At 33.7% G+C, this 11,993-nt stretch overlaps 1 protein-coding gene across 1 annotated transcript; it reads right to left on the minus strand.

Moving 5' to 3' along the window:
* Positions 1–1,294: 1,294 nt before the first annotated feature.
* On the minus strand, positions 1,295–11,732 carry SLITRK6 (SLIT and NTRK like family member 6). Its single transcript, XM_054586470.1, has 3 exons — positions 11,349–11,732; positions 4,790–8,859; positions 1,295–1,359 (listed from the first exon to the last, which is right to left on the minus strand). The coding sequence occupies exon 2, from the start codon at positions 8,833–8,835 to the stop codon at positions 6,313–6,315; it is 2,523 nt and encodes an 840-aa protein (XP_054442445.1). The 5' UTR covers positions 8,836–8,859; positions 11,349–11,732; the 3' UTR covers positions 1,295–1,359; positions 4,790–6,312.
* Between the last annotated feature and the right edge of the window lie 261 nt (positions 11,733–11,993).

Here is an 11,993-nt window from a genome sequence, read left to right on the forward strand (position 1 = left end):
ACAGTTTGGCAGTTTCTTTCAAAACAAAACAAACCTTACCACGTGATCCGTCAGTTGTTCTCCTTGGTATTTACCCAAAAGAGTTGAAAACTTAGGTCCACATAAAAACCTGCACACACATATTTATAGCAGCTTTATTTGTAATTGCCAAAACTTGGGAGCAACCATAATGTCCTTCTGTAGAAAAATGAATAAATAAGTTGTGTTATATCCAAACAATCAAATATTATTAATAAGAAAGCATGAGAGAATTTTAAGTGCTTATTAGTGAGTTTGAAAAGTCAATCTGAAGAAGCTACATACTGTATATTTCAACTTCATGACCTGGAAAAGGCAAAACAATGGATAGAAAACAAGTGGTTGCCAAGGAGGGGTGACTTAGACAAAGTACAGGAGATTTTTAGTGAAGAGAAAATATGCTTTATCATAATACTATCATTGTGAATACATATTCTTATAAATTTTTCAAAACCCATAGAATGTACAGCACAGTGAATCTTAATGTAACCTGTGAACTTATCATGATGATATGTCTTGATAAAAGTTGATCCATTGTAATAGCTGTAACACTCCAGTTCGCGATATTGATAGTTCATGTAGCTGGACTTCTGGGGCCAGAAGATACATGGGAACTCTATCTTCTGGCCAATTTTGCAGTGAACCTAAAGCTGTTTTAAAAATAAAGTTTATTTAAGAAGAAAAATAATTTCTCATTTTATAATACTCTCTTCTTGGGATTAAAATGATATATTCACTAAAATAATGATCTTCATTTTAGCTTACAAGCAATACCATGGAAATAAAGACGCTTTATGTAGAAGTCTAAAAGGCGGAATAATGAAAATATCTGATAGCAAAACTATATGTGTGTTAATTCTAACAATGCTTAAATTATATATTATTTATACAAGAAGTTTGAAATAAATGCAATATCCTGATAACTATCTGTATTGTATTTCCTTTGTCAATATTTGATTCTATGCAATAGAATAATAAGTAAATTTTTAATAAATTATGTCTGAAAAATATGGAGTATTGATAACTAGTAATTAATTATTCTGAATTAAAAAAAACCCCACACAATGAGGTTCTGTCTTTCATAAATGTATGTTTTCCAATCCACTAAGTCATTTTACATTTTTCTAGCTGTATGTGAAATGTGCTTATATATAATTTTCAATAAGCTAAAATTATACAATGTCCATGTCTAAAGTAACTCTAATGTCTCATTTTTTCAAAGAAATATGAAAAGCAGAGTGTCCTACCTAAATGCAGAAGCAAAGTATGTGTAACAGCAAGACATATATTTTTTCTGTGATTTCTTTTGACCTGCACATATTCATGGTTATGATGGGAAATCTGGGAAAGAAAACGCAAAGAGAATAAAACTAAACAAAATAAAACAACAATAGAACAGTGTTCCAACTTTAGCTGTTACTCTTACCTGTTATATAATGTAAAACAAATTTCTTAAATCCTTTATTTGTAAAATGAGAAAACTAGAATTGATGAACTACCGAAGTGTATGGTGTGCTGATATGTGAAACTGGTTGCTGTACTATAACACAAGAAATTCTTCAAATATATATGTTCTAAGCCAAAGTTCTTCAGAATGTCAAAAATAGGTACAAAATGTGTCTATGAAAATCTTAATTCATGAAACTATATGTAGCATTTAAACTGATCTTATTCTTCTAGAATCATGACTCTCCTGAACACTATCATTAGCTTTCCTACTCGACCATGCCTTGCTATATTAACTTTTGACAGTATGAATCATGAAAACATAGTAACAGTGGCTTATGTCTTTGGATTGCTCATAACACCAAGTGATGGGATGGAAATACACTTTACATGCATTCACTAACTGTGATTTCATCAGTTATAACACCAAGAATTTGAAGTTCAGTGAATTATTTGGCAACAAAATGATTGAATTTTGTCACTGGTAGAATGTAAGAGATGTAAGAAGCAAAAAAACTATTTGTGGAGATCAGACCTCCTGCGTTTTATTTTTTTTTTTTAATTTTAAAATGAAAGTCCTTTATTTAAAAGTCTACAACTTTAAATGATTTTAATTGGAAATAACATAAATATTTGTGTGTGTGAATTTTGTTGTTTTGAAGTGTTTCCTTTCTCCATTCAATAATCTGCTGAAAGACATTTACTAACAGAAGAGTATTTGTCTATTTGATTGTGCTTCTGAAGCAGCTAGAAGAGGATTCTACATCTGGCAGTCTCTTCTAGGTTACATATACATAAAAGTAGATATATGTAATCAATATGAATTCATATTTTAAAAGACTAAATAAGTCAATCTTCTAGCAAAGTTGCTAGAAAATTTTTGTTATTAATGAAAATTTAAAGAAATTCTTTTAGATTCACAGTTCATCACATTTAAAGTTTTAGAGTTGTTTCCTTCACTTATAAGCTGTAAGATTTGGACACAATTTCACTGACTAGTATTTGAGTACACACAAAGAAAACTATTTGTGTTTTATAAAACAGAGAATGGTGTGCATTTTTATATGAGACAAAAACTTGGTAAACAAAATAATGTTAATAATGTATTTACAATGTAATTCAATGACAAACAGCTACTATATCTTAAATTTTATTTGAGACATTGTTAGGATTTTAAATATCAGGTAATATTTGGGAAAATATCTGTTCAGGATGCATGGAGTTGAAAAGAATAAATGAATATTTTACTTTTAATTGTCGGTCTATTCCTCATTGGATAGGTCATTCTGGATATGCCTACCCAGGATTACTCCAGCTGAGAACATGTAATTTTTCTCTTTTCCTATCATAAAAGTGTGCCCTTTTACAATATCTAAAGAAGAAAACTGCAGGCATTCACGCCTGTATTATAAAACTTGTCAGGGAAAAGAAGTAGAAAGAACTCTCAAATTCATTGTTAAATCATTTCCCAATTACTAGTAGATCCAGTCTTTTTAAATGGTCAGCGTTTTTATGCATAGGGATCGGTTTCTGTGCTGAGAATAATCTCCAATAAGGATTTAGCAGTAAATCTTATATTTGATGAAATTTGGGGAGCTCTCTTTGGATATTTATTTGTGTTTGTTTCTATTCTAAAAAAAACAGATTTTTTGGTCAAATAATCCTGCAACTTAGCAGCATTTTCCTTCTTTTAAAGGTGACTTTGATTATAAAACTATTAGTTATCAAAGAAAAATAAATAATACAGAATTACATGTACATTGAGACTATTGCTACTATGCCTCTCATCTTTATTAGTTCTCCCCTCACAAAATAAAATGTATAATTTATTTGGTAGTTCTCCAAATATAAATATATATGAAAAAATCAACCATTATTTTAAAAAGCTGCATTTTAATAACAAAGGAATACTCAAATCCATTCTTGGATTAAAATTAAAGCCTTTTCAATTAATTGCATCAAAGCATCAATATAGCTTAAAGGTCACTTAGGTGGCACTTTAATTTACTTAATATTAGGGCAGAAAAAAGTTTTTCTCTCCTCCATGATATGAGATTAATTCAAGAGGAAGAATCATCATTATTGATACCATCCTTTCTTATAAGATTCTAAAATTTTGATCCCAATGTGGAAACTCATGGAAGTTATCTAAAGAACACCTTCATAAGTTTACAGTACATATTTTCATAATTATGTAGTTAAAAAAACTATTAAATTGGGATTAACACAGAAACAGACCACAATGATTGCTTAGGGAATCAAACAGGGAATATAATACATTGGCTTTTTCAACTCTCAACTACTTGTAGGGAACCAAGTCAAACAAGAAAGATTTCATCACGAGTGAAATTTTTAAGCCTCTAAAATCTCTTATCTTTTAAAAACCATAATGACTCTTACATCATCACAAGATAAACCCTGACACCCACAGGTTTTTAATCTTGGGATTGTATTTAATTTGGGGAATATATTCACATGCTTTTATGAATAACTTCGTTCTATCTTAATTGTTAAATTGAAGAATAAATATTACTACTTCAGGCAATTAACAATGAATAAATATTTTTTAAAAAATATATTTTCCCCACCAAAGTGTTATTGATGATGTGTATATTTTTGCACTCATAGAGTCCTTCCAAGAGTCCTCCAAGCATAGGAATTTCTTAAGTTTTTCTTATACATTTCTGTACTTGATTAAAATCAGAAAATATTGGCCGACACTCAAACTGAATAGAAGTGCAATTACATGAATGCTGCTCTTGCTTTGTTTTTCTCTATAGAATGTAACTTTCAGAATTAAGCTTCGGAGGGTTTACTATCCCTTGCTGTGCTGAATATTATTTTGTAGTGGATAAATGTATCAAGCATTCCATATGCACATAGTTTTCCCCTTAGTGTTACTTACAGAAAGAATCCTCACCTTGTCCTTCTCAATCTTGTAAATTAATGGAGAAATTTAGGTTTACAATGAATCTTTAAACACATAATACTTGATTGTTTTCTATGAACAGTTTAATGATGTAAAAGAAAACCTTATTGATACGACACCATAATAGATTATAATTAGACTTCATACCATGCAGCCAAGGTCCCTACTGTTTTCATCAACAAGAAGGCTTCTCACTTAAAATCAAAGAAATACTGTATGTATGTTTTCCTAGTAGAGCAGGCAGTTGATGTTGCAACCAAAACATTTCATAGAACATTCTGGATTCATTGAGACAGAGCTAACTAAATTAGAGAAATTTCTCCTTAACAGGAAGTAAATCCATTCCTAATCTTGTACATGGATTTGCATGGTGTTCAAAAAACAAAATTACATTACCTTGATTAATTCCATTTTGCTTTGTGAAAATCTGCTGCATGGTTGATTGTATAATCACAAGGAAAAAAGTAAATCCTTTCCATTTGCGTTGAGTGGGAAAATTGTGGGAAAGAACTACTGGTCAGACTTTGGCTCTGTGCCAGTCACACCCAGGCTTTGAATGGCCTTTTTGCAGATGGCGAACAAGATGATTTTGTGTGGAAATCTCACAAATCTCACAAAGTCAGAAATCTCACTTTGCATTTGTATGTGTGCATGTGTGCGAATGTATGTGTTAGTCCTGCCTTGATTGAATTACAGAGCAGACTAATTGAAGAAAGTACATTTAAAAATAGAGTTTTCATTTTCATTTTATTGTAGTCAGTGGTATTTTTAATTTTCTTAAAAGGCACCCAAGAATAATTACCTTTGTGAACCAAAAATATACAAAACTGTACAGAATAAATAGTTCATAGAAATCTAGCTATACTTTCTTGTAAAATAAAGCTACATCGTGCCACTCTTGAGGCAACTTAAACCACTTACGTTCAGAAGTGCCTTTTGCTACTAATTTATGGCAGCTATCATTATACATCAATAAAAATAATAACATTTTTCCTATGTCTTTTATACCTGTGAATTACTTGCCACAAGAAACATATTTCTATCGTGGTCATTCAAATTTACAAAGGATTAATGCTATGAAGGGAACCAAACTTAATAGATGCACTAGTCATATTTACAATTGAGTATCAGTAGCATTCTTTAAATATTCAAAGAAAAAGATTTAAACTTTGAGCACAAATGACATATCTTAGTTCACAGCAGCATTGACAATAAGATTGTGCACACAAAATGTGCAGAAAACCCCCAAAGTTTGCTTGTGTATTCCACCATAACTACTAATTATGTTTAATTTTAAATTCAGAAAGCATAGCAGGAACATTTTTAAAAAAATCTTCAAATGTTCAGTTTTGGTTCACTCATAGCCTACATAATTCAACCTTCTATTTTTTCCTTACTAGTACTATTTGTAATTGTAAAGGTCCAGTTCCTTTTACCTTTACCACAATAAAATTAGATGCATTTCACAATGTACATATTTCAGCACATATACTAGTTATATAAACTATATTTCTTACATATTATAACTACATATCCATGTATAATTTGTAAATGACAAAATTCAACTCTTTTCAATCCATGGTAAAGTAATTCAAGAAAAATAGGGTTACTTGGTCAACCCTTTTAGATGTGCAAGAGGACTTCTGTGAAACACTTTTAAGTATGTGGAGAAATATTACTACAATCCTTGAATGCTTTACATGCAAGGATCTGTTTTATTGGGGACAGGCAAAATTGCCAAGAAACAATGCAATGGCTTCTCCCAGTGATCCCTGAGTTTCTTTCTTTCTTTTTTTCCCATAGAAATACTGCTGTGCTTAAATTCTGATTGATGACACACTCATGTAAGGCACTTATTCACAACATTTTGACTTAAGACAGAATCACAGCATTTCTGCAAAAGCCCTCAAACTCTCCACCTATGTTTGCTGCTCCAGGACTTCTAAGTAGTCGGGTTCAGCATGTAAATTAGCTTTGAGCTCAAAATATTCATTTTTAGTCTGCTCCACTAATACCTTCCTTGGCCTTGAGTACATTAATGTCTCCATTAATTTTAACTCTTCATGTGCTCCTGGATAATGTACCTCCATATCGGGCTTGAGTTGAGCAATGTTTTTCTTTAGGTATTCTGTGATTCCCAGCTGTTGGAGTTCTCTTTCCTTCTCTAAAATGTTCCTATATAATGAACTGGCATCTTGGAAAGATAAAAATTCAGTCGATTGGTCTGTGGTTTTGTACTTTACATTTGACCCTGTGAGTGGCGAATGATTTTCCCGTTCCAAAAGACTTCTTTGGAGATGTTTTGCATCACTTCCTTCTTTCTCATTCTTTTCCTCTTCCTCTTCCAAATGCTTTGGGCCAAAGGATGGACTTCTATAGACATGAACCATGGGGCTCACCATGTGCTGCTCATAAAGTGATGCCCTGGGTCTTTCAGTGGTGTGGTGAGTTGTTTTGTGGCCATACATACTATATTGAAGATGTACAGGACTGTTGTCTCTGATCTGCTCATCGGCTTGTTTCTTTTTGTATCTTCTCCTGCGGTGGAGAACAAGAACCACTATCCCTGCAGCGCAGAACACAATAGTTATGAACACAATCAGCAGTCCTAATATTAAAACAGACAGTGGTACAGCATCAGTAAGTGATCTTAAAATAGTATCTGCTGTAGCTGTGGTTGTAGGAGTATTGACAATTATGTAACCAGTCTGAGTTGGCAGAGATGGGTTATTGACCAAGCCTGGGCAAAGAAGTTCACTATTTAATGATTTCAATTCCTTCTTGTCTAAGTGCTCGGGAGAAGCACAGAGGATGTCATCTGTCACTGTGTTTTTATTTAATTTTTGTATCCATTGCTGCAATCCAACCAGGTCACAGGAACAATCCCAGGGGTTGTCCTCAAGGTCAATCTGGGTCAGTAAATCAAGGTCATCCAAGATATTACTCACAGGTAGATGAGTAAACTGGTTTGTTTTAAGGTTTATCCTTGCTAGTGGAACCCCTGAAAAAATGTGCGGCGGTAAAACTTGTAATAGATTATTATTTAAATATAGAACTCTAAGTTTAGGCATTGGGTTAAAGCTTCCTGGTAATATTTCCTTAATTGCATTGTATTCAAGATATAAGTACTCAAGATTGTGGAGACCAAGGAACATGGCTCTAGTTAATTTTGTCAGATGGTTACCATTTAAATAGAGCTTCTGCAATCTTGTTAGATTCATAAAGGATCCTTCTTCAAGTACCTCAATATGATTGTTCCCCAAGTGAAGCATTTCCAAAGTGAAGTATTCCACTAGATCAGATTTCATTACTGTATGAATAATATTCCCTGCTAGAATAAGCTTCCTAGGATTTTGTGGAGGAGGTTTTAGATCTGATAAGCTTTCAATATTGCGTTCTTGACAGTGTATTAGCAGTCCTGACGGGGATAGTACTTTGCAGTTACAAGGGATAGGACAGTAGGGTACTGGAAGTTGAGTGGATGGCTTTGTAATATAAGGTATCACACCTGGTGCTTTGGTGGGTGGTTTTAAAGGTGATGTGGTCTTGATTGACATGCGATTGTCACTTATTGAAGGTGTTACTGCCTGAAGCAATGATCCTGAGGGATCTTCATGCTCTTCATACGCTGGTGGAGTGGGGCAAATTGATTCCTTTTTCAGCCGGCTCAGTATGCTTCCTTTGAAAACTGGAGGGCTGTGGCATACAACATCGCCAATTATAGACTGAGGAGGCATGTTTTCCAACCAAATTTTTAGCTGTAATAGGTCACAATTGCAGGCCCATTTATTGTCCTCCAACTGGAGATCCAGTATTCTGCCAATGTGTTCTAAGAAACCGACATAAGGCAATGTTTGCAACTGATTTCCACGAAGATCTAGGTGGGTTAAAGGAACAAATCGAAATATGTTTGGAGGAAGACTCTCAATAGCATTGTCATTTAAAATTAACACTTTAAGTCTGTTGAGCTTGCTAAAGGCACTTGGTTCAATCACTGTAATAAAATTGTTATCTGCTTGTAGGAATTCCAGGTTTTCCAGTCCATGGAAGGTATCCTCTTTAAGAATTTCTAAAGAATTGTGATTGATATGAAGTTGCTTTAGAAGGCCAAGGCCATTAAATGCACCAGTCTCAATATCCGCAATGTTGTTAAATCCAAGGTGTATCGAGATAGCGTTGCTAAGCCCAGAAAAGTCATTTGTGTGAAGCACTGTCAGACCATTATTTAATAAACTTAACTGGAAAGGTCGTGATGGTGGCACACTTATTTGGGATAACATCTTGATACCTTTTTCTTCACAATTTATTAAAATTGCACCATCTTTTTCCTCACAATTGCAAAGAGAATCACAAGAACCTCTGGCTGAGGGCACTGGAGACTGTGACTGTGAAGATATATAGGCAAGGAGAGATGAGTATAAGAGATGAATCCACAGCTTCATGTTGTCACGTGATGGAATCAGATTCTGTAATAAGAAATGCAATAACAGTGGGCTTTAGTGGGCAGGAGCAGGGAGGAGATGAATCTGACATTTCAAAATGATAGGTTTTCTTCTACAAAGAAAAAACATCGGTTACTGTGAAAATACTTTACTGCATCTGCATTGTCTTTTACTTTTTTCCTAATATTGCAGGTGTGTTTTGATTTACTATTAACTTGAATTGTGATCAAATTATAAAATTTAGGTCAAGGAGAATTTGAAATATTTTATCATCAGTTGTGTTCACATCTGCCAAATAAACTGCATTTTAATAGATGATAGGTGTTGGTTAAATGGACCATTGATTCTCTGATGTGATGCAAAGGTGTATATTTGAGACAACCCCAATATATCTAAGGCTGAAGGATTAAAGTATAAGAAAAATATGTAGGTATTAATCAAAAGAATAAAGAACTGTATGGAATAAAAATGATAGGAAAAGAAATGTATGTATGCATACATTAAGCATGTCTTTATTCATAATTTTAAACTTGATATCACACTATAACATCTAATAATGTGTCTGTGTTTGAACCTGCTTGGGTTTTGGCTCAATATACTTATCAATTCCATTTATTTAAAAATGTGGAGGAAAATATGTCTCTGACTGTATACTAAAGTGAAACACTATAAAAAGAATTTTGTTTCAACTATGCTGTTTATGATACTTTGCATCAGCCTAACAGTGTTAGAAATATACATTTAAGAGTACCCATTCCAATTTCACTTGAGCCACGCTTTATACCGAATTTCTAGATGTAGGATATTTTTCTACTACTTTTAAATTCTGTTATGGATAAGGTTAATATCATAAGAACTCAAGAAGCTGGGGTGGGAGGTCAAGGGCTGGAGGGATGGAGCAAAAAGGAAAAAGGACTCAAGGACATGGACAACCCTGTGGTGGTAGCTGGGGGGAGAGGCATAAGGGGAGTAAAAGGTAATGGGAAAAATACAATACAGATTAAATAAAAAATAAAAACTAAAGGAGAAAAACTCATCTTTAGCATCCATTTCTAGCTGATATAAAAGAGTAAACAGTGCCCCATATAAAATTCTAGCAAATGACTTCCTACTGAGGTCTTGAAATAGGCTTTAGGGCACTGACTGTCATCACAAAATTAAGCGACTGATCTCCCTTATTATAAGGCTGAAAGTTGCAAACAATGAACTCTGAAACAGACTGCACTACACTAAAATATTTGAGAATATCTCTAATTTTCTAAGTTAAAAAAATGACAGTTCAAGGTAACAACATCACGTATTCTAGCTCCTTAAAAATTTAAGACATGCATCTGAAACAACAATTTTTAATAAAGATTCTAACTCTGAAAAAACAGTAGTGACAAGGTCAATGCATAACTCTAACAGTATTTTATTTCCTTCCTTTAAATATTGATCCTTAAATTTATGTATACTAAATTGAAAGATAAACAAATACCACATCTTAAAACTGCTCAAGTTTTCAAAATGGTAACTGCTTTCATTTTTCTGGATGGAATGTACACAGTAACTTTGAATCTAATTAAAATTCCCAATCAGATAAACCGTCACAGAACCCAATCAATAGCCTAAAAGTAAACTTTTATTCCAGGAATATCCATTACTTAATTGAGAACATGTATAGTATTAATTTCCTGAAAGGTAAAATGTAGCCAAAGAAATAAAACACAGTGCCTTCCCATAGAAAGGAAAAGTTAGCAGACTCAACGTTTCCAAAAGGAAATAGTTTAATCTTAAACAGTTCTGACAACTGTGTTTAGAATCAAGCAGTTTGTAGTCACAGTCTTTTACTTGTGGATTGACTTCCACAAACAATAAAAGTACCTTTCCAAAGATTACCAAGAAAGAATATGATTCATTTCACCAGGTAACAGCATCTTGAGAAAAGAGTAAATAACTTCCAAGTGATAATCTCTCATGACTTTTTCATCTGATATGCATTTTATGCTCTTCCAAACATCCTAGAAAACAATTTGTAATCTTTTCAGACATACAGACAAATTTGAAGAGTATTTCTGTATTGCCAATATCTGAATCAATTGTTAGAGGTCAAAAATCTCCATTCACGTATTTTTAGAAAACACTGTTAAGTCAGGAAATAATAAAAGAAGTATACAAAATACAAAGAATCCTTTAATTTTCTGCTTATGTTTTAAGTTCAACAGTGGCATTTCAAAGTGGCCTTTTCTTCAGAAAGCGCACATACTTAATTTCCAATAACAATCTGCGTGCTGTGAAAAACATAGTGGCATATTATTTTATTTGTTTTTCTCTACAGCCAGCTGTTGGGCTAAATGTCTGCTGCTCAGAGAAAACAGGCATCTGCTAGAGCAGTAGTTGTGCCAATGATCAGGAATGAAACTGGATACCCTTTAATGCAAAGTCACTTTTTTAAAAGGGGCAAATATATACATTCAATCACTCAGGATAATGCAAAAATTGGTATCGCAGAAGCCTGGAAACATTCATCTTACCTGTAAAGCAGAGACTCTTCCTGACGTTATCTGTAATGCACAGCTGGAAGAGATGTTCAAAGTAAATGCAGTTTCTTTATTAAAAAAAGAAAACACCGACCACCACGTACTTTCTTCTCAAATATCACTTTTTGGCAAGTCCCGTCACTTTATAAAGTGAAAGCCTCTGGTCAGAGACAAAATGCTGAGCATTTCATTGAAAATATTCAAGCAGAGCGCACACTAGATCATCCTGAGGCAGTTGTCTTTCCCCAATTAAGATTCACAGCGTACTTCACAGCTATGCTGACTTTTTTTGCATATAGTTAACCATTTGCAAGCTGCTGAACGCAGCCAATAAACAAGATGTTTCACAGAGCTGGGTCTGATCACTCTTGCTTTCTTAGGTTGTAGATCCGAGCTGCAGCAATGTTCTCTTTCTTCCCTTTCTAGTCTTTCTTGTTAGCTCAGTTTGTTATTAGTCAGGCTGCCAAGGGCTGGGAGGTAGGCGTAAATAAAGAGACTTCTTGGCTTTTGACTCAGCCTGTAAGCCCTTCCCCATCAGAATGCTTTAATCTGCCAGTGTCATTTAACAGAAGAGAGCTCCACCTTGGGACTGCTCAACTCCTCCTCTTTCTGCAAGTGGTCTTTCCACTCCTTTTTCAT

The sequence above is a fragment of the Pteronotus mesoamericanus genome, unplaced genomic scaffold (genome assembly GCF_021234165.1).
Source record: "Pteronotus mesoamericanus isolate MK-2021 breed Mesoamerican mustached bat unplaced genomic scaffold, CSHL_Meso_final contig_94, whole genome shotgun sequence".
In the NCBI taxonomy this organism is placed as follows: Eukaryota; Metazoa; Chordata; class Mammalia; order Chiroptera; family Mormoopidae; genus Pteronotus; species Pteronotus mesoamericanus.

Coding starts and splice junctions, on each gene's coding strand:
- SLITRK6 (XM_054586470.1), bottom strand. CDS start 8,835: ATGAAGCTGTGGATTCATCTCTTATACTCATCTCTCCTTGCCTATATA.